This window comes from Propithecus coquereli, unplaced genomic scaffold, assembly GCF_000956105.1.
Source record: "Propithecus coquereli isolate 6110/MARCELLA unplaced genomic scaffold, Pcoq_1.0 Scaffold76, whole genome shotgun sequence".
Classification (NCBI taxonomy): Eukaryota; Metazoa; Chordata; class Mammalia; order Primates; family Indriidae; genus Propithecus; species Propithecus coquereli.
Window position 1 is genome coordinate 1,132,954 of NW_012153729.1, and position 23,258 is coordinate 1,156,211.

At 47.8% G+C, this 23,258-nt stretch overlaps 2 protein-coding genes across 2 annotated transcripts in view; one reads left to right on the plus strand and one right to left on the minus strand.

Annotated features, from left to right (window-relative positions):
• Positions 1-1,780, plus strand: part of ARSG (arylsulfatase G) — a 103,385-nt gene extending 101,605 nt beyond the window's left edge. Inside the window, exon 12 of the mRNA XM_012662271.1 lies at positions 1,103-1,780. Coding sequence (XP_012517725.1) covers positions 1,103-1,377 — 275 coding nt within the window. The 3' untranslated portion in view covers positions 1,378-1,780. The remainder of the gene's footprint in view (positions 1-1,102) is intronic.
• Positions 1,781-2,158: 378 nt separating this feature from the next.
• The window catches only part of WIPI1 (WD repeat domain, phosphoinositide interacting 1), a 30,008-nt gene continuing 8,908 nt past the window's right edge, over positions 2,159-23,258 (minus strand). Inside the window, exons 4-13 of the mRNA XM_012662383.1 lie at positions 21,517-21,613; positions 14,733-14,830; positions 14,010-14,102; positions 13,213-13,283; positions 12,458-12,565; positions 7,739-7,903; positions 6,878-6,985; positions 6,078-6,196; positions 5,553-5,653; positions 2,159-2,696 (exon numbers count right to left, since the gene is read on the minus strand). Coding sequence (XP_012517837.1) covers positions 2,649-2,696; positions 5,553-5,653; positions 6,078-6,196; positions 6,878-6,985; positions 7,739-7,903; positions 12,458-12,565; positions 13,213-13,283; positions 14,010-14,102; positions 14,733-14,830; positions 21,517-21,613 — 1,008 coding nt within the window. The 3' untranslated portion in view covers positions 2,159-2,648. The remainder of the gene's footprint in view (positions 2,697-5,552; positions 5,654-6,077; positions 6,197-6,877; positions 6,986-7,738; positions 7,904-12,457; positions 12,566-13,212; positions 13,284-14,009; positions 14,103-14,732; positions 14,831-21,516; positions 21,614-23,258) is intronic.

Consider the following 23,258-nt stretch of genomic DNA (forward strand, 5'->3'; position numbering starts at 1 on the left):
TTTACTGACAATGGAGAACAGCCAAACTCTACTCCAAACTCCAGCAAAGACAGTGCCTGTAAATCTCTGCTGAACACCCTGAATCTCAGTCACAGGAGGAAACCATTAATAGAGGGTTGCCTAAAGGCTATGAGATCTAATCATTTTTCTCAGTATTTCAAATTTTATTTCTGGCTAGATTCAGCTAGAAAGCTGAATCCTTAGGTAGGATAGCTTTGGCGCGTGTCTATTTCCTTTTGCTGAATTGTATTTTGGCATTATGCTCTCATCTTGTAGTGAAGGGTGTGACAAGAAGTCATCAGCTGGGCCATGCTAATCACACAGTTGCGTTTTTCATACAAATGCCATTGAGCATTCCATCAGATAGGTCCCCTGTAAGAGGAGCCACTGGCAGAATTTCTCTCAGACCTCAGTGCCAGAAAAGCTCTATTTCTCCTGAGCAATTGATAAGCTTCTATCTTATTAATGTTTGGCTGTAATAAGCTGAGAAGCAGAGTAGGAGTAGATGTTCAAGAAATTCCGTATTTCTGAGAGCTATTCTTTGCCTTAGCTCCCTTTGTTTATTCAATTATATTGTATTTATTTTCATTCAATACTTAACTACTTTTTTGTATAGAAAAGGCAAAAAAAAAGTTGTCTGAAATCATTAAGAGTCAAGGATGCTGCTATCACTCCAAACACTCTTGTCATTTCTCTTTGGGACGCCTTAATAGCCAGATTCTAATCCGTGTAAGATTCTCAGCTCCAACCCAGAGTGGAATTACTCACCTTGACTTCCCACCAGTTCACCCATTGGTATTTCAGAAATCAATTTTCAAAAAAATCTAATTTACTCCTAAAGGGCAGAGATTAAAGATATTTGAATGAGTGTTCTACTGGCTCTGAAGGCAAGTCCAAGGAGAAGTTCCAAATTATTTTTATGACAGGATCATCACTGGAAGGAATAAATAGATCCTCAAGGTAACCTCTTTGACAGGGAGAACAGGCATTTGGATGTCTGAATATGTGGTATGTTGGAATTGCACTCACTTGCAGCTCTCCTCTTTACAATATAGAGCCCAAGCCGGGTCTCATGAGGCATTTGTTGTCCTTCTCTCTCTAGGTGGAGCCAAAGCATGTGATGGGAGCATCGGGCCTGAGCAGCATCACGAGCTTCCCCTGATGTTCAATCTAAAGGACGATGGTGCAGAAGGTGAGCCTCTAGACAGCGGCGGTGCCGAGTACCAGGCCGTGTTGCCCGAGGTCAGAGAGGTTCTTGCAGATGTCCTTCAAGACATTGCCAGCGACAACATCTCCAGAGCGGATTACACTCAGGATCCTTCGGTAACTCCCTGCTGTAATCCCTACCGAATTGCCTGCCGCTGCCAGACCGCCTAACAGACCCGTTTTTCCACAAGGAGGAATATCTGGAAATGAGATGGGCGAGTTCAATCCTAGACTTCAGTTTTACCCTCTTTAAAACATATGCTTTAAAAACAAGTCTCGGAATTTAGTTTTGTAGCCCCCGCCTTGCATACCATGCCTGCATACTGTCCCCTCCTCCATGCCAGCTTGAGAGGACAGCTGAGCTGAGCTGGCTCTGGGGCAGGGAACGTGCTGTCGTGGGAAGCACGTGGGCTTTGGAGCCAGGAACAGGTTCAAGCCCCGGCTTTTGAACTTGGGCAATTATTTAACCTAACTTGCATTGATTTTTTGAGGGTTAAATAAAGCAATACATGAAAATGCCTGGTATGTTACCTGATACAGAGCAGACACCCAATACATTTTAGTTTCCTTTTTTATGTCCCTAGTTTCTCTGGTCATTTTAGCATAGACTCATTCCAACCAGGATCTGGGGCAGAGCTTCTCCATCTTTAATATGCATACAAATCACCTGGGATCTTGTGAAAATGCAGATTCTGACTTAGCAGGTCTGGAGTGGGGCCCGATAGCCTACATGCCTAGCAAATGACGACTTGGGTGCATGGATCTAGACTGGACAAAGTCACATCTGTTTCCAGGTCTAGAGCAGAAAAGGCCATGGCGAAGTCCATGGCCCATGGCCCATGGCCCTGTTCCCTTCCCCTCCTTTTAAGGGTTGTACGACTGTATTTTAAAAGTTTTGAGTTCTTCTTGCCCCCTGAAACCTCAAAGAAATACATTTTAGAAACCTCAAACATGCATTGCCATGATTTTATTATTAGTGTCCAAATTGGGACTCAAAAGTAATACACGATTTATTCCAATCACTGCAAAAAATACTTTGCCTGGCTAAAATAGTCCCTTTCTATATATATGTAATATACAACAAATACAATTCAAAGAGATTTTCCTATAAAGTACATTTTTACACAGCATATATTTAAAAAGGATGCCCTTTTCAATGTAAAATTCCGGTTATATACCAATATGGTTAGTTAGCATTCACACTATGGTTTGAACATATTTTAAATAGCATACGTGTATACGATGTCTCCCGTGCCCACTGGCAACCAGGGCCGAGGGGGGCGTGGTGAGGAATTAACCACATCCTGTGGTTTAAGCAGCGCAGCACCCGGGATTCCTGCCCCCCCTTCTGCTTACACAATTGCACTCCATTCTTCCACCTTCCTTGTTTTCTCCAAAACCACCTGATAGGGGATGTCCTGATTTCTGAGGTGTGCTTCTCATCATGTCTGCTTCGTTTTGCCCTTCTGACTTCCACGGCACAAGATTATCTACCAAAATCAAAACAGAACGGCCTTACTCTTCCTGGGAAGAGGTTGGCAGGCAGGCTGCATCATCAACAGGTCTGCGCCCACGCAGGGTCAGCGCTGCGTAGCTTTTCTGTCTGACCTCACACTGACCCTCGCTCATGGCCAAAGAAGATCCACCCATCTTATTTAGGTTAGACGAACGTGGCACAGTTTCAGAAAATACTATATAAAATGTGTATGCGTACATATTTATATGTATATGTATGTTTTTAAAAAGGCTCATCTTACTTGTAAACACAGACTGCTAACTCACCACTAAAAAGTCAGCATATACCCTTGGTCCCCATCCCCTTACTCTTGCTCACAAGGTTAAGGCTGGTCTTGAGAAATACACAGACTTGTAAAGGTTGGCTTGTCACTGAGAAAAAAAGAGCTGCTCATCCTCCCGAATTCCGCAGCTTTCTAAGGTACCAGAAATGATCGATTCCCTGTTCTGTCCTTGTTCTTGGAGCAAAGTAAATCCCAAGGAGGTAACAGTGATCATATACAGGGAAGTGTCAGTATATATTTTTAAAACATCGCTAGTGATGCTTTTCCTTAAGGCAAAGGCCCAGGCGGCCCTTGACGCAGGCGACTCAGGCAAGCCTGTGTTCACAGATATAGCAGAAGCGATTTTACCAAGCTGAGATTCCGAGATCCTTTTGTGATCCCAGAAGCTTTTAAGGAATGTGAGTAAAGATGTGAATTCTGGACAAATATCTGCAACAGGCATGACAATTCAGGATAAAAGCAGAGAGAGGAAGTGTTCTGGCATCCCTGGTTGAGCATTTCTGCCAAGACACGCATGGCTGGGATGGGCCATGTTGAGAGGGCGTCCAGTAGCACTCACGCTCTGGTCCTGGCGTGGTGAGATGGAGAAGCCTGCCTGCCACCGAGGCAGCGTCTCAGTGGGAGCACTGCCCTCCCCACCGTCTGCCTGCGGGCTCAAGGGCGGGCTGGGGTTTGGCGGCCACCAAGATGCCTAGCGTCGGCCCTACACACGACTGCCCACCACTCGCTGGGGTCTAACAGCCATTCCAAGGACCTCGCCACCACTCTCACTGGCAGGAAGCATTTCTTACGTATAAATAAAAACTCCTGACACAATTTAAACCCGCGTTCACTCATTTGGTCCTTAAGAGGGAGAAAGGATGACTGGCTCGTGCCCAGCTTCCTGGAATTGTATAGGCAAAGAGGTCTCATGTTTTCCCACTAGTTCTTAAATTAAGCATCTCCATTTTTTTTTTATCTCAAACAAATGGTCTACACAAGGTACCTATTATTTTATATAGGTTTTCTTTGGCAAGTGACTACCTCCTAAATGCCAATATCCAAATTACCCCAATTCTGTAAATATAAGAGGTTTGCAAGGATTACTCTGATTATAATTCATAATCTAATAATCTTTTATAGCCATCACAGACTTTTACCAAAATCATCGAAATGGAACCTAGTGAGTGTCTGAACTCTCTACACCTTCACAGAATGGGAGGGTCACACTTGCCCCTATCACGTCTGACCTGGAGTGCTCTGGTTTTGGGAAGATGTGACTTCAGGTAAATAACCACCAACTTTCGGGGAGCCAGAAAAACTCCCTTTATGGCTAGTTGGGGCCACGAGGACCCAAAGGCAGAACAACTGGGTTAGAGGTAGGCCGTAGCCAACACATGTTTTTAAGGTTATAATTAGTATTTTTAAGAACCATTGCTCTTCACCACTAAAATATAAACTTCACTTGTTGGCAATGTTTTTGGCAACCCGCCTATTAAAAGCCAGAAATGCGCATCTCAAGCTGTGATCCGCAGAACCCACGTGGGAAAGCACAACACTGCCCCCGAGCCATGCACAAAGGGCCCCACAACAGCTTTGCTTTTTAAGCCAAATATGCTTACTAGATTGTTCCATGGATCTGTGGGGGAAAGAAGCCAGACCCGCGCTCCATCCTTTTACAAATGGAATCTCAACTGACACAAAATAAGCACCAGGAGGAAACATTCCACACCAGGGCCTAATGGGCATTGCTTCAGTACCCAGATGGCCATTCCTCTCTGGCTCGAGGAGTTGACTCTCCACGTCTTGGCCTAAACACTGCTTCCATCTCTATATGACTTCAGGTCAACTATGTGGGATACTTTCTGACTGATGCTCACAGCAGGGGTCGATACATTGCTCCAAATGGAAGCTTGGAGAACCAGAAGCTAAGGAGGCCCAGGCAGCCCCCCAGGGAGGGAGTCTTCTCTCCAGGTGCAGATGCTGGAGGAAGCCAAGGCTCCGACTGCCACGCCAGCTGGAGCAGGATGCTGGGGAGCTCAAGCACAGCGGCTCGCGTGCTCCGCGTGGCTGTCTGTTAACGAGTCCCTGCAGCTGAGGGGGAGGCTCGGGTCGAGCTCGCCTGCGCCGCGCAGCAGCCCAGCCCTGTTAAGTCAACCCCTCCAGCACAAGGCAGGCAGCGCTCTGCGAAAGCATCCATGGAAAGCTTAGGAAAATGAGAGTTTGACACAGGCATAGGCTCCTACCTTACGAGCAGCAGAGTCAGAGCTACAGAAGCAAAGTAAAGGATTCCAGGCCTCTGAATGAAGTGAGGCCACCAAGACTCCCTGGATTAGTATTCGGTTACTCTAATGCTGCCAGGGTTGAGCTGGACACCTAAAGCCTAGCCTGTAGGATGTGCAGCGCACGGTACGGTAACGCCCCATGGCTTTCGGAATGTTAGAGAAGAGGATTAGTTGTTACAGACTAGAAAACAGGGAAAAAAGTGACTTCGCCTCTTGTAGGAGGCGAAGGTTTCCGTCTAAGCACACAGACTGAGCCACTCTTTTACGGATTCCTAATGCTCACAGGGGGAAATTCATTCTCATCATCAAGACACACTGGTCCCGTCGCAAACTCATGCTCAGGAATAACCTCTCCTCGCAGCGCCCCGCCGTCCTCAGAATAACCTGGAAACCAAGAACGAGAGATGAAACAAGCAACAAGGTCTGTTCTTACGCCATGACCGACCCGGGCGCGGGACCGCGGAGGAGGGAGAGGCACAGAAAACTGTGCGGCGTCTCTGCCTTCCAACTGGAGAGACTGCGCTCACGGCCAGTCAAAATCCTCGCCAGACAGGTGGCTGGTCCCACTCACCCTTCCACCCAGATGCCGGAAATTTTCCACCTTTTTGGAATTCCTCAAGAGGCAAGGGGTAGCACCACTAATTAGGAAAATGATCGTCTTGTGCTACGTCTGCCAGGGTTAAGGGCCCAAGTTGAAAGCGATTACCCTGGCCTCACCTGTGAGGAAAGAACAGATCCAAGGAGAGCACCCCACCCCAGATGGTAACTGCTGGGGGATGCTCCCCCGTCAGCCCTCACGTCCACTCACCTGGCACTGTGGAGGCCGAAGAGGCGCTTGGTCTGGCTACAGTTGCTGCGTAAGACTGAGGTAACGGAGGTCTGAGGTCATTTTCTTTATTCTCTTCTGTTGCTCCTGAGCCAAGCAAGCTACTTGCAGCAATGAAGAGGGGGTGAAAAAGCAAAGAAGAAATACATCGTCACATATCTAGAACACCTTCCAAAGAAAAGCACCGGGCGGCTGATGCTCGGCTACCTGAGTTAAATTACAGACCTGCCAGCACACTGCTAGGTCAGTGCGAACTGGAGGGACCTTAAACTGCCAGGGGTCAGTGGGACAACTTCAAAATGACCCTTTCTCTTATATTTAATAAACAAGGATTGGTCCTCTGCTCTTCCTGGCACGCCCAAGCAGGGACACTAAGCCATGCTAATAAGGACAGTGGCCGTGGGCCAGGGACGGTGGCAGCTCGTGGTGCCCTGTCCACAGCAGGAAGAGAGGTCAGCCTGCACTTGGTCACGGAAGTCACGAGAACTTTTCAATTCAATGCAGGGGGCGTTTTTGGACACCCACTATGTCCCAGGGGCTGTCCTAGGAGAACAGGCCGAGGGGGATACGTTCCATTTTGCGTGTTACTATTCACCCTGGCACTTTTCCAGAAGAATACCGCAGGCCAAGAGTGCCTGCCCAATCAGAGCAGGTTTCCACCAGAGCTTTGCCACCAAGACTGCCAGAGCCAGAGCACTGAAGCTTGTCCTTGTTCTTGGTGAAGTGACAACTCTACACAACCGGCTGCTGAAAGGCCGTCCTTTGACAACTAGTATCTTCACCTGTGGGTCTTGATTAAGACACACTCTCCGCCATCCTGAGGGTCCAAATTGTAGATATAGAGGTGTCCATCAGACGATGCAACTAGCAGCCTTGGCAATTTCTGGATCCTAAGGGCCAAGTAAAACATGAACTGTGATTACAACGAAGATGGGTAACGGACTAGCTTCAAATGACAAGGCCTCCCTCACCCTCATCGTCACCACCTTCTGCCATCTGCAAACCCTTAGCCCACTGATCTGTCTGGGCCCCTGGATGTTCCTTTGCGTTCAGACCTCATGATCGACTTTCAGGATTATTTCTTGAGTTGGAACGTAATTGTGGGGATGAGGCGAAACGACGTGCGTAGAGACCATTACCCTGCGCAACGTGACACCAGCAGACACATCAGCTCACCTAGATGAGACGCAGGCTCTAGTTGACAAGCGTCTCTGCTTTTAACAGTGACAGAGGAGGGCTGGAAAGTGTGTAATTGGCTTACCAGCTTTGCTGGTTAGTTTCATGACTTTTTAAAAATATTCAACTTTTTAATACACCCCTTTAAATTTCTTAGATAAAACATTAGTCAGCCCCATAGGTATCTGAGCCTAGACAATAGGCCTAGAGGCTTTTTATGTAATTACATAAAAATAGGAGTTGTTTTCAAGACTGTTGCAACTAGAAGGTTAAGATTCCCATGCTCTGGCTTCCAGCTGCCCCCTGAGAATCCGTATTGAAATCAGATAGGAAAAGTGGGGCTTTGAGTCTGCTCATCTTTCTTTTTGACTGTCTTTTCTTTCTTTTTGCTTTTGGGAACTTCATGCTTTCGAAAAAGACATTTATAAAAGCGTGGGCTTGTTTGGGGTGGGTGGCACTGTACGTACGTAGAGAGGGTGCAGATGTTCCTCTGCCCAGAGAAGTTCAAGCGTCCGGTGGCAAAAGCCCTGTCCTGATTCATCATGTCTGACACTTGGGCCGGGAGGTAGTTGGTGGCAGCCATGAACATCTTTCCCATGTAGCCACTCCAGGTCGAAGGCTCTTCTGGTCGACTAGGGGAGTGAGGAATAGGCGAAGATGGGACTGAGCCGCGGGCGCTGGCATCTCCCCAATAACCTACACACCCAAACGTCATTAGCTGTCCTCACGGCGGCAGGGAGAGACTGTGCCTTCGCACCATGTTCTGCCCACCGAGAACGATTCGGGACATATCATTCTGGCAATAACAAAAGCTCATCAAGGGCTTGTTTGTCCTTCAGAAAAGCCATTGTGAAGCTGTTAAAGGGTTCCCAATGCTACTGCTTTCCTCTATTAAAAAGGCTGTATCTGATGATCAATCTGATTTCTAGATTTCCGAAATGGGGCTAGGGCAGAGAATGAGACCGACTCCACACCTGGACTCCGTAAAATAAGCCAAGGCCTGTACTGGGCTCACGGAAGAACAGACAGGTCTCAAGGTGAAGGCCCCCCGAGCCAGACTGAGTGGGAAGCAAACCTCCGGGCAAGACACTTTGGGCGGTGTCTGATTACACCCCGGAGCCACCTGGGTACCCGGCATTCATAAAGATGAAGGTAATTCAGAGGGCCCTGCAGTCATGGAACTTCATCCTCAGGCCTCTGCCAGACAAGGGGGTGAAGGCTCTGTTGGGGAGAGATACCCTCATCGCCGTGCTCTGCACAGCAGGCAGCGCATGGAGGACCGGGCCTACCACGCATGTTCCCGGGAGCACCTGCTGATGAGGGGACAGTGGCATCAGGTCCTGGTGGGAGCCTGACACTGTAGCTGAGAGCTCTGCACCTACTCCCCACTGTGTTACCAACAGGCTCGGCGGTCTGTGGACAAACCTCTCTGGGCCTTGACATTCTCATCTGAAATGACACTTGTACTGTTATGATTCTGTGATCTCAGGCAGCACAAGACATCCGGTACTGACTGTCCTAGAGTCCTGTGCTCTGGGTTGGGATTTATAGAGGTATAACATCCAGAGCCCGCATTCCAGGTGGAGACATGGTACAGATACATTAAAAAAAAAAACAAAACCCATGAGCAGTTAATGTATGGCGCCACATAAATGCACTGGCAGGAGCTGCTCTAGGACCACAGAGGAAGGAGAGGCAGAGGAGGAGGCTCCTTAACCTCTCAGTTTCCACGTTTCCTTGTTTGTAAAACAGAGATGGTCACAGCAGCCTTCTGCACAGGGTTGCTGGGAGAACTAAAGAGGCTGCGTAGAGGTCAATGCTGTTTTGTAAGAAGGTGTCTCGGGCTGGGGGCACTGGAGAGGTTCTGGGGGGTGGCCACGGGGCTCTGCAGCAGCTCTGACCCAGAGCCCAGGATGGGGAGGGGAGGGGAGGAGCTGGGAATTTTATTCCCAAGGACAACGGGAGCACAGGTTTCCGAGGACAGGTGTCATATTCAAAGGAGCACTTTCAGAAGATGAATCTGGCAGGAAGATAGAGGACGGATTGGTAAAAAGAGACTCGAAAGAGGTCAGATATGACAGTAATGACATGGACCAGCAAGAGAAGTTGAAGACGTGGCTGAGGGCAGCGGCCTGTGAAACAGGACGGAAGAGGCCAACGTGGCCTCATCATCCAGGACACAGTAACACCCCACGGGCGGGCTGAGGGGAGACCCCAGGATGACGTGGAGCAGAGATTCTGCTCCTGGTCACCTGTGGTCACTCTCAGCACAGGAGCCTGCAGCGGGAAATGAATCTTATGTCCCAGTAACAAACCCAGACGGAGACGGGACCGCAGCGGCGGAGTGAGATCCCTTGACAGAGAAACCTCGGGTGGAAGGTATCGGAGCAGTTCGGCACCCTCCCGACTACGACAGATGGTGCGTTAAAGCTCCGGAAGAGATCAGGGCTTAAGTTTTAGAAACCATCTGAGAAGTGACAGATCTGAAAGTAGATACAATCTCTGGGGAAAGTGTGCAGACTAAGGAGAACTTCGGGGCGAATGATGAGCTTTGGGATGCACCTACGCAGCCGTGCGCGTTAGAGGGTTGTGAGGAGTGAGCGAGCACACCCCGGCGTCTCAACACCAGCGGGGGGACGAGGCTTCCAGAGGGCGAGTGCCTCACACGCACTACGCTGGCCTGCAGGACAGGCAGGGGCGGGACCGAAAACCCGCTGCATGTCCTGACCTGGTCGCTGGTGCTTTTGGATGGAGTTTCAGAAGAGGGAGGGACGGAGGCCAGGCACCGCATCATACTGACGCACATACATGATAGAGGCCGGGCACTGCATCATACTAACACACACTAACACATACATGATAGAGGCTGGGCACCGCACCATACCAATACACACTAACACATACGTGACAGAGTCCGGGCACTGCATCATACTGACAGATATACATGATAAAGGCCGGGCACCGCACCATACTGACACTAACACATATATGATAGAGGCTGGGCACTGTATCATACCAATACACACTAACACATACGTGACAGAGGCCGGGCACTGCATCATACTGACAGATATACATGATAAAGGCCGGGCACCGCACCGTACTGACACTAACACATACATGATAGAGGCCGGGCACTGTATCATACTAATACACACTAACACATACATGATAGAGGCTGGGCACTTCATCATACTAACATACACTAGCACATACATGATAGAGACTGGGAACCACATCATTCTGACACACACTAACACATACAAGACAGAGGCCGGGCACCGCATCATACTGACTCTAACACGTGCATGATAGAGGCCGGGCACTGCATCATACCAATACACACTAACACATACGTGACAGAGGCAGGGTACTATATTGTACTAATTAGGTGGAAAAAGTATTTTTCTCATGGAAGTCCTGCCGCATCAGGAGGAGAAGAATTTCTTTCAATCACAAGAGAGGCCTCCCTTGGCACAACTGTGAAACCCAGCCCAGAAGCATGGACTCGGACGCTGATTAGAGATGTCTCCAGGGTGTGCGCCCTGGGGCCACTCTGAAGAAGCTGGCGAGGCTGTAACGTGCGCACTTGTACGTGGACTCTGGACTTGGAGACAGAGGCTGGCTTTGAGCAAGACATCGATCTCGGAGCCTCAGTTTCCTCAGCTGTCACACTCCTACCCGGCCTGTCTTCTAGCCACACTGTGGGGGACCAAGGCAGGAAGTGTGGAAGACGCTGTACGAGCGATGAAATGCTCTATCGAGGCACAAGTGTCACATCATTGCTCCCTCTACCACCTGCTCTCAGAGTGTCATTGAGCAAAGCGCTCAAACTTCATGTTCCAGTGTCCTAGAATGACACTAAAGAGACGTGTCAAGAGACACAGGTGCCTGAACCCGCTGAGGAAAGGCATGAGCCACCAACTGTGCTGCCAGAATCAGGATCTAGACTGTGTCGGGAGGGGGATGGGCAAAGTGACGCTGCCGAGGACGATGGCTGGGAGGGAGGAGAATTCCTCACCGCTTTCCAGTGTAAATATCTCCAAGAGTGAACGTGGTCACGCGCCCAGCAGGTATTTAATGGCCAAAACAGACGCGCACACACTATGGAAGGCAGAATTTCTAGCAGTGGCCCCCAAGATTCCACGCCCTGGTCCCTGGAACCTGTGACGGTGATGAGCCACCAGTCCCGTCACTGTGTTGTGTGGTGTGCCCCGGCTGACCTCAGGCAGGGAGGTTAACCAGGTGGACCCAATCTAATGCCACACATCCTTAAAAACAGCCTTCTCCGACAGCGGCAGGGAAGGCAGGCAGAGGGCAAGTCGGGGAAATTCGGGGCTCCAGAAGGAGTCGATGTGATGCTGCTGGTTTGAAGGCCGCGTGAGAAGGAACGTGGGCGGCCTGTCGGAGCTGACAGTGAGCACGGAAGCGGGGACCCCACGGCTACAACCACGGGGACCAGCACTCTTGCCAGCAGCAGGAACGAACTGGAAAGAGAACTCCGAGCTCCGGAAGAGAACGCAGCCGGCTGACACCTCCCTTTCAGCCTTGTGAGACCCTGAGCAGAGGGCCCAGCCGTGCCGTTCTGGGCTTTTGACCTACAGAACTGTGGAATAATAAGTGTGTGCCGTTCGAAGCCATTAAGTTTGTGGTAATTTGTTATGGCGGCGGCAACAGGAAGCCGATATGCACACCACTGGCTACGGTCTAACGCAGGCTTTAATACACATCCCCATGGGAGTGTTTGCCAAGCAATCGGTGGCAATCCTAACAGCAATAATAAATATATCAACATTACCACATCTAGAGCAACGCTGGCTGACTCTTATCAGTGCTTACTATGTGCCAGGCACTGTACTAAATGCTTTAGGTCAACAGACTCATTTAATCCTCCAACAAGCCCGAATACATTATCATGTTTGTTTTACAGATGAGGAAACTGAAATACAAAAAGATTAAATTACCTCCCCAGGGTCTCACAGCTCCTAAGGGGCAGAGCCAAGATGTGAACTCAGGAGCGTGGCCCCTGATTTTGTACTTGCTACTAAAGTTTTACTAACACTCCACCACTTTGGTGAAGACACAAGTAAAGCCAAGTTTCTGGCATTCGAAAGGAAAGAAATCACTTATGCCGGCCCCTGGTTCCTCCAGCCTGATGGGCGTTCGGTGCCCGCTGCCGTACTTGCCTGCTGGTGAGCTGCTCCAGCTTGAAGATGTGCACGGTCTCAGTGTTGCTCGAGGCGCAGAGGAACTGTGAGTCCATACTGAACACGAGAGAGCTGATTGTCACATACCTGGAAACACAGCAACACAAGGACAGTGAGCCTGAAACGAGGGTTACTGCCTTGCAGTTCAAAGAGCAGCTCTGTCAGAAAATTAAGTGCATCCTGAAGAGCCTACGTGTTCTAAAATTCCCCCAACCTTGTGTTACTCATATTTAGAAATTAGTGTCAGAAAGATTCACAAAGGGTCAAGGTCTTGTGCAAGCAGAAACCAGGCACAGCCCTGCCTCTCCATCAGCAGACGGGAAGAATTGCACCTTCCTGGCACCTTGGGAGTTTTCCAGCTGCTCTGTGCCCCGATCCAGCTGCAGACCCTACATCCCATAAGATCCTCAACGATCGCACTTTACACTGTCCTTTATTTCCATGCAAGGGAATCAGAAATTATTTTTGAATTGTGACTCCCTGGCTGTCTCATTTCTCCTATGCACACATCAAAAAAGGACTCTGAGGGCTGAACTCCCCGTTGTAACAGCATCTCGGCTTTCAGTCTTACTGAGCCCTAAGCGGAACCTGGAAGTCAATTATCCGGCAAAGTCCAGCTACACTTCCTCTGAGTGAGAAGAGGGCACAGAGCCACCTGGGTCCTCTCCCCAGACGGCTGCCAGCAGCCCCTGCAGGACTTCTGTGGGGACTTTAAAATGGGTTTGAACACTGACCTTTTCATCCCTCTCCGGAACTCATAGAGCTTTTGCCCGTCAGGTACAGAGAACACCCGGATGACGGTGCCCTGGAAAAGAAAGCAGGTGGCTGTTTCATAACCACTAATGGCTTCACACAGAGATGTCCCTTTAGAGAAGAGGTTGTTTTATAGGTTTTGAACATCTGTCTCTGAGGAAGAAGTGCAAAGTGTCAAGCATGGAGGCATTTTTATTTGTCTATGTGTCATATTAGCAACTCTTGGAATGTGTTTTAAACACTCTGTCTCCCTTTTCCCTCCCACCCCTGCCCAAGGCTCTGTGTGTGTGTGTGTGTGTGTGTGTGTGTGTGTGTTTGCCAAACTACTCTGGCTGGCTTTCTAGAATATTCAATCTCTATCTAAATACACCTGCTTTTCATGGCATTTAAAATTCAACTTGATCACCTTCCCTGATTATTCTGGTCAGAAGAGCTCAATCTCTGTGGCTAAATAGCAAAGCATTTTGTTTGTTTACGAAATGTCACATCTATCTGTATCTATAGATGATCTGCATGCACATTTTTAAATAAGACCACAAGTTTTTATGCAAAATGTCTTGTATCTTGTGTAGCATAGGCCTTTGTTCTACTGAATTAACAAATGCCTCAATATACCACAATATACATGGGCCGGAAATTCTCACTTTGAAACAAATTCTAAGTGCCCCAAAGACCAGTCGGTCTCCATGTCACCAGTCTCGAGCCATCAGATCTCTGGGCACCCCGGGAGACGTCCAGCAGCCCCCCAGGCAGGAGGAGACACTGGGAGCACACTCACTTTTGCAGAGGCGCTTGCCAGTTTGGAGCCCGAGGCATTGAAGGTGATGGCAGCCAGGGTCCCTTCATGGGCAGCAATAGTGCAGACTGTTTTCTGTTGGTGGAAAGGGAAAACGGATATTGATGCCAGGGAAGAGGCAAGATGCGTTTCCTCTCCCTCTCCTTCCACTTTTCTTCTTTCTTCCTAATTTGCCAGGCTCTGTCTCCCTTTCCACCAGACCGTCTGCATATGAGCCGGGCATCATCCTCTAGTGTATCGAGATTCGGCTTCAACGGCCAGCTGTTTCAATCCCTTTTCCTGCCCCTGGGAAAGTGGACAACCAACCATGTGCCTGACGCTCTGCAATGCTGTTGTGGACACTCCCTGCATGCACAGAGCAAGCAGGACTCCCACAGTCCTGTCCCACGGTCTCAGGCCACAACAGGGCGTGGTGTGACACATTCAGTCAGATAACCGGCCACCAGCTGGCAAGTGGTTTCCATCGTGCTGCAGACGTCTGACTCGGCCTGGCGCGCTGCCTCATGGTTATATTGACCGATGGCAAGCCCAAGAGCAAATGCTATTATCTTCTCTTCCACGCCCACCCGTGATGGCGAGAACAACCCCCTGTGTTGCTTCCGCCTCCGCTCCTTAACCCCCCGCGATGGGGCCTCTGTCTCTCCTTCCATCCAGCACCCCGCCCAGGCAGGCGGGCTGGGGTAGTCGGGACCACTGTCCACTTACCAGGGAGTTTCCATCATAAAGCACAATCTCGCCTGTAGTCAGGCTTCCAGGATAGGCCAAGTAAGAATTGGAATGGTTGATAGAGAGGGCGCATAGACCTGGCAAAGGAGAAACACGACATGAACAGCCAGGGTGCAAGGGAGACAGGCTGGGTGGCTGGACACGGCGTCTGAAAACAGCACAGCTACAGTGCCACCTACTGGCGAGGAGAGGAACGGCTTTGCAGACGTTTACTTTCTGTTGATTATGACACTGATCAAAGGACTCCAATAAAGTAAATCCACAGGGGAAGAACTCCTGGTTTAACACTGGCCATGTCCTGTTCACAGCTCAGCAATAAAGATTTAGACTATTAAAAACGCTCATCTTCACATTTTACCTCAGGGCTCTGAAACGACATCTACTTCTCTTCCAATTCCTTCCTGCTCTAGGGCTACACGAGGATTTACTCATAACTGAAATGAATCTTGAATTGTGAAAGGTCACTGAGTGTTAGTATCTCTGCAGGTAAATATATAAACTTGGCCGGTAATTGCAAGTTGGAGAAGAGGAAGAGCAAAGGACCTATTTAGAAATTGCTCATTTCTGAGCCGAATGTCCTGCCTCGATAAGGGAAATTGGCACCTCCGGAGGGGGAAGTTCATCTGAGGTCGGCCCCTGCAGTCACGATGGCGTCCCAGTGGGCCCCGCCATCGAAACAAACCAAATACAGAGGGCGTTTTGGATTTAAGATGCTTCCACAATATTCTGAAAGAGTAAACAGCCCATCAAACCACTGAACCAACTTAGCTATTTTTATTTATAAGGGATTCAAGGGGGTGGGGGTGGGGATTCCCAACAGCATTTAAGTGTTGTGAAAAGGATTTTCACAACAATGGTTTAGATTAGCAGAGGTATACAGGATAGCAGTGAATTCAAGGAATTCTGAAGAACCAAATACCAGAATGCCATAATAGGAGCTTTGAGATTACCAAAGAGACATCTTTTTACATAAAAAAGAGGACAGACATCTTTGTTACAAGTTAATATGTTAAGTGGGCTTCTTATAAAAGTATAAGAAAAACTTATTTCAGGCTGAAATGTACCTTACCTAATCTGCTGAGGAAACAGACCAGAGAAAAAAAAGAAAATCAAACGTCTAGAATTGGAACCTGTGTCCTATTTCCTGCTCTGGCTTTGCTGCATACACAGCGGGGCTGTACTCTTATCACTTGCCAAGCAGACCACAGGAGGAAGGTGGCCAAGCCCTGGCAGGCACCCCTACCCGTGTGTTAGGGCACCCCTGCCACCCCATTGGCTGTACAAGGCTACTCCTGACCCTGGCCTTAGAAGGGGCCACTCATACCTTCCCAGTTTTACTCTGGGAACCACCAATCCCCATCCCATCTGAGTTCTTTGTAATTCAAATGTAATTTCAAGAGCAGCTAGGCAGGCGGAAGGCATTCTAGTCTCCGTGAAACTAGGGAGGGAAAGCAGGAGACAAGGGTGGCTCACACGGTGGGTAACAGAGGTAACTGGCACAAAAGATGTCAATAAAATATTGTTACAGCAACTGTTACAGCGGGTAGTCCTGAGGACAAACCGAGCGGCACAAGGAGAGTCGGAGAATCAAAGTTTATTTGCCAGCAGGCTCAGAAGGGTCTCACCACCAAATTCTGAGCCCCGTCTACCCAATTTTTCCCACTTTTATTAAGCTGGGGTGACCCAAGGGGTGGGGTCTCAGCTGGGTGACACACAGCCAGGTAATAGGTTAGTATTATATCGATGCACCAGGTAATAGATTAGTTGATGGGCCAGGTAATAGGTTAATATGCTGATGCGGGTCTTCCGTGAGGGGTGGGGGTCTCAGGTGGCTGATGCACCAAGTAATAGATGGGGGTTTTCCTTATCAATATGGCAACCTTAAAAGGACTTGAGTACCAAACTAAAGAGTTAGGATCTTTCAAATGCAGCGGGTGACTGTTGAAGGTTTCTGAGCACACATGTTTTAAAAAAGCACTGTTAAAACCACAATGAGATACCACTGCACACCCCCTAGGATGGCTATAATAAAAAAGACGGTAAGTGTTGGTGAGGATATGGAGAAATTGGAACCCTACACAGCGCTGGTGGGAATATCAAATGGGGCAGTTCTTTAGAATTTTGGCAATTCCTCAAAAGTTAAACACAAAGTTCTCACATGACTCGGAAACTACACTCCGACATATATACCCAAGAGAAATTAAAACATATGTCCACACAAAAACTTGTATACAAATTCATAGCAACATTAGTCACAAGTCAAAAATTGGAAACAACCCACATGTCTGCAAACTGGTGAATGGATAAATAAATTGTGGTATATCCTTAGAATAGAATACTATTCGATAACACAAAGAAATGAAATATCAATACATGCTGCAACACAGATGAACCTTGAAAATATTAGGTTAAGTGAAAGTGAAAGAAGTCAGTTATAAATCATATCTCCATAAAGGTGCTGTGTGTGTGTGTGTGTGTGTGTGTGTGGGTGTGTGTGTGTGTGTTTAAGGCAGTGTTTTACAAATACTCATCTGGCAGAGACAGGTTGAGGACATGGGTTCAAGACCCGGGTCTGCCGTGCGCTGTGTAACTCTTGTAGAGTTCCCCGTGGCCCTTTCAGGCCTGTTTCCTAGCTGTGAAATGAAGAGGCTGCAGTGCTCTAGGGGTCTTTCCAGTCTGACATTCCGAGATGCCACACTTTCATTTACTCGCTTCCTCCTTCTGAAAATACTGAGCACATCTAGAATTGGAACCTGTGTCCTATTTCCTGCTCTGGCTTTGCTGCATACACAGCGGGGCTGTACTCTTATCACTTGCCAAGCAGACCACAGGCAGAGAGAGCTGAGAGGGCTTTGGGCAGGAGCCCTGGACAAATACTTCCAGTTGTCCTTCAGAGTTTTGTGTTAAAATATAAACATCCCAGGAAGAGAGAAAGCTAACGTTGAACTTTCTGTGATACCTAATACAGAATTAGATGACACTAGATGCTAACGAGAAAGGGACAGAGGGTAACGGGGGCGGCAGCTCGCGCTGACACATGCCACTGATTTGACAGCTCTGCCCTGGGGCTTGCACCTTTACCAATCCGTCTGAGTGTAGTCAAGGGATCTGCACTCCTATCCTCGCAGACTTAATGACGGTCCCCAGAGATGCTTGCCGTGACTTCCTTCCACTGGCTGTGGTCCAGGTCTCAGAAGAATCCACCTGGCTCCGTGAATGTCTCTTTCTACCTCGTGAAGCACCCAAAGCAAGCGGGAAGACTTTGTTCTGCCCTGGCTATTACCATTCTACTAGTCTTCTGTTTCTGTCACACGTGTCGCAAAAAGCCTTTTCAAGGAAGGAAATGGCCTTTAAAAAACATTATTTTATAACATAAAAGGAACAGTGTAGAAATCTTCCAAAGCCCAGAAAATATAAAGAAAGAGAAAAAAAAAAAAATCACCCACGATTCTAAAACCCAGAGGCTTTTTTTTAACACTCGCAAACATTTGAGTGTATTTTCATCCAGTCTTTTTTCTACATAGGAACGAGGTTTCGATGGGGCGTTTGGACTTGTTTTAGATTTGACACATATTTTCATAAATCACTGCCAGCTGTAATTTCACCGAAATTGTTTGGCTGTAATTCTTCTACAGCTGGAAAAGAAGTACTTGCTATCTATCAAGTTAAAAACCAATGGAATCAGCTGGAATTAGAAGAAAGTCCCATGATTTTAAATCATTCTCACCTTGGTATTTATAGTATTACATGCCAAACTTTAGGCAAGTTAACAGTGATTTATAAAATGTAGTTCCCTTTGAGAGTTGATTAATGTCTCAAAATATGCTTTCCAGTTTTCAAAAACAGAAAGGAAAGAAATCATCTCTGTACTGCAAATGCTATATGCTACCACAAAAGGGACCCCTTTACACCACCTGTATTATCATTTGCAAAAAGAGGATTTGTTGGGGGTATAAACCACAACTGTGTTCTACAATCCACGTGGCTGTGGGGCATGGACTACTCCCCCAATGTTCTGTGAAGGGTGGTCAGGTCTGTGACGCCCCTGGTCCCCAGTTCTGTCGCTGGCGGGCCTTTCATGGAGATTTCCACCCTTGAACGCTCAAGTGCACCGACTGCTGTGCTAGCAGGAAATTAACTGCGAGCCCCTGTCTGGCCAAACTCTGTAAAGGAAACAGCCTGTAATCTCTGACACAACAGGAATGGGCATGACACAAACACAGATAGAAGGAAGGAAATTTACAGATGCATGAGATACTGAAGGCGAGGCCACAGCAGAACTCTGCAGATTGAATTTACTTGTAGTTCGCTAGGTCAAAATGCATTCAGAATTTGTGTGCCAAAGCCAATTAGACAAGCGATTCTGTCTTCCTTGTGTACCCAGCAAGGATTTATAAAATCAAGAGCCAGAGTTGCCATCTTATTTCTTTGTTGTTGTTCAGAAATAAAATAGAGGATGAGAACACACAAGGAGACCCTTGGCCTATGAGGATTGCATATTCGTGGTTTTGACAGTTCAGAGACCTCTGAAGGTTCCCGAGTGAGGAACCGGATCATGCCACTGAAGCACAGCTTTGGCTTGTGGGAGCTGCCCCGTGGGCCGCTGAGGGCCGGTGAGTGAGCCCAGGGGACATCCAAGCGGGGACAGAGTGGACTCGTCTGTGCCCTGTGACGCCAAGACCTCAGCTAATCCTCTCCACGGCCACTCAGGGGGGCTAAAAATGGTCATCTCTGTTTTATTAAAGTAAAAGGGGAGCTCCAGAGAAGTTGGGGTGATAATTATAAATTCGAGGATTTGAAAAGGTCTTGGGCTATTTCTCCAAAGAACATCAAAGATCTAAAAAGACACGTTTTGGTCAACCTGCCCCTGGTCTTTCAGAAGGAGAAGCCCAATCTATCCCTGGATCCTTTTGTGATGTTTATCTGAGACAGAGAAAGTGCCTCCCATTGTTTCTAATTCTTCTTGAGATAAAAGTTATTCCCTTTACAAACAATACACATTCTCTCTAATATGGCATACAAATGGCCCTGCATTTTTAAACCCTGTTTTCTTCCTGTTTAAGCTGCAAAAAGTGAGACAACCAATGAGTTTTCTGTGCTGAAGAAAACCAACCATATTTGCTTAAAAAAAAAAAAAAAAAAAGCAAATGGGGAGAAATGTCCCTGTTTGCAGGGAGAGCGTGCTTGGTCCTCAAGCAGCCTTGTCGTCCGGGGGGGGCCAAGTTCTTGCCAGGTGCAAGGGAGGAAGTGGCACTCACTGCCCCCTCCTCCCATCCCTTCAAAGACACTGAGAGCCAAAGGCAGCTGTCCGCCCCTCCCCAAATCCGTCAAGGTCCAGCTCAAGCCGTGCCTTCCGAGCTCTGTGTAGGTTCAGGTGCCTGTCGTGTCGTATCAGAAAAGCACATCTTCCTTTCAACTGTCCGTACCCACAGCTAAACACTGGCTCCACCCCTGCCAAGGCCTGCTATAGTGCCTAGGGAACTAGCGCCGGCTACATTGTGGGTTCCTGGTGCGTGGCTGGCGTCTCTGTACCTGGCAGTGCCTGCTACAGTGCCAGGCACATGGCGTGCCTGCAATAGCTTCTTTTCCAGATTATTTCAACCTCTCATGCCTAACACCAAACACCACCCACAGTTTCTTCATTTACCATCTTCCAATTTGAGGAATGCGCTTCAAAGACTTATCTCACAGAACTTTATAATGGCCTTAATGACTTTAGTCCTTTTAAAACATCCTTTTGTCGTGGCTGAAATTTTAAAGCACTGGAATGATCAGCAAATGGCCATTTATATAACTGAAATGAAGAGAAGGAAATGAGGCATAGGAAATAGGTACTGCATGGCAGGCTTGGTGCTAGTCACCTTCACAAACATTACTCTGTTTAATTCTCGGCCGATCCTATGAGATGGGTATTACTAGCTCATTTTACAGATAAGGAAACAGAGGCTCGAAAAAGTCTAGTTGACTTGGGTAGGGCCACATAGATCTTGAAATTCAATGAAAATCAAAGAGTTACAAAACTATAGTAAATGGAAGCAGTTATATAATGAGACTAATTGGAATATAATCTACAAATAGTAACCTGAATCATTAGACACACAAATTATTCTAGTATGATGACATCCCATCCCACCACACGAGAAGGAATTCTTTCTCATTTACTTCTAGCTCAGTGAATTCATAAAATGTCATCATCTGCTGTTTCGATCTAACAAATCCGAACTATTCCATTCTTAAACAGCAGAAATGGATTAAATAGTGTTAAATCCCGAGAATTTAGTAAAGTCCAACATCATAACATATCACCCCAGTAGAGAGATTTCTTTGTAATGTAACGAAACACATCCGTTACGGTCTGCATTCTCCTAGCCGGGCAGACACACCAAGGCGAAACCTGCTTCTAATTATTACCACTACACTCGGTACTGAACGACCACAAAAAAGAATTAGGGGTACATACCTCTCAACACCAGATGCATGAAATCTCCCATGTGTCTATCTTAAATGTCTTGACACATTTGCTGCCATGGATGCCAGAGGATGGAGGGTGTTTCTCCTGGGCTGCCGTGAAGGCCACGCAGCCCTCTTGCAGGACGCACGGCCTAACATAATTTGAAGCTGCCACCATTAAAACAAAGCTTCAAGGTAAACACCACGAAGACTCATAAAGCAAAAACACGGCTTCATGTTTCCAATTTAGCTGGAAACACAGCTTGGGAAAGCAGCACGTGGACATGAGATTTGAAGGGTGTCTGGAGCTCACCTGTTGGGTTTGCGGGAATATCCAGGAGGGTCTTCAACAGCTTCATGTCTTTAATGTTGTGAATATAAATGGACTCCTCCAGGCAAACCAGCAGCCTCTGTAATCACACGCACAGCATCATCAGTCTACTGAACTGTTCCTTGAAATGAGTCCTAACTTGATACGAAGCCTAAAGGAGAAGGAATTCTGATGATGCATTTTGAAGATTATGTTTATGTGTGCATGTGGGCACACACACTATTCATCTGAACAGAAGCATAAAAGTTCTCAAGAAATTTTATTTAGAAATTAAAATTTTTTTCTTTTTTTTTTTTGGAAATTCCTTCTCTCCTTTGAACAGGGATTCCTGAACACCTCCTGATCCGACTTCCTTTGCCATTTAAGACAATTTCCAGCAATCTTTTTGGTTCCTATTGCCATCTGACATGCTGGTTTTCAATGTTTGTAACACAGGTCTCCCTCTTATACAAATGTGGATTTCTTTGCTCTCTCTGTATCGTCAAATCTTAGGTTTCATCCCTCTTCAAATAATTACCAGTTTTAACTCCTTTCCACTCAAACTCTCCTCCAGGCCCACTTTGGGGCTGATCTCTGCAGCCCCAGTAAAGGGAACTGCAGAAGGCCTTCAGACCTTATGTTAACCCCCCACCCAGTGCCCTGTGCCCCTCTGCGGCTCCCCTGGGCTCCTCTCTCTGGTGCCCTCCTCCTAGTGCCGTCAGACCCTTCTCTTCCTCTTCACATGAAAGCTTGTCAGGTTCGGAGCCTCTTCCCAATGGCCATGTTCTCTGCTAAGTGAACACAGGTCACGGGGTTAATGTGCTGGGTGTTTAAAGGAATATAATGGGTAGCCTAGTGCAAGTGCAGGTGTCAGTGCTGGTAAGGAGGTGTCGGGAAGGCATTTTTGGTCCAGCACACTCTGAGCAGCTGCCTACCACCTCTGCATACGCCTGACTTGGCTTCCCCTAGGCTAGTGTTTCTCAGACTTGGATGAACACCAGAACCACCCAAGCAGCAAGCTCTGGACCCCCCAGGAGATTCTGGCTCGGAGGCGGGGGTGTCTTTAGACAAGCACCCAGGTGATTATGTTGCACAGCAAGGTTTGAGAACCACTGATCGCAGGCCAGCTCCTCTTAGTCCAAGGAACATCAGTTGGAATCTAAAAATACCACCAAAAAAAAGAGGCAGGCCCTCCTCTGGGGAAGAGCCGGCTCTGTCATTTTCCCAGTAAGATACCTCACAGCTCAGAAAGATGGAGACCATCAACTTTAACCAAGAAGAAAAATAAAATTTAAATATCTTTCTTAATTTTAATTAAGGCTCTGTCGTACGTCTGAGACTGGGTGCTGAGGGGCAAAAAAATTCTATCAGGGTCTCAAAATTGATGACACGTTTCTCTATGAAATATTCTCTGATTTACCTGATCACTTTGCCTTCTGCCAGCACATACCACAGTCTGGACTACGTTATTCCATACTAGTTTATGTTCTGAGGTTTCTGATCCCCTCTTGTATCCTCTCCAAGCCCCACCATCAACCCCTAGGATAGCGGAGGCCCCAGCGTGTGCCTCTTGCAGGAACGGCACCTGCATCTAGCTCTTCTGGTCTGATCTGCACTTCTCCCACCAGCTCCAACAGCGCCGTCTGCTCGGCGGCCCACTCAGCTGAAATCCAGGTCACCCCCACGCTGGCTGCAGATAAGACTAAAAAGGGAGGGAAACAGACAGGAGACGCTGGGAGGGAACC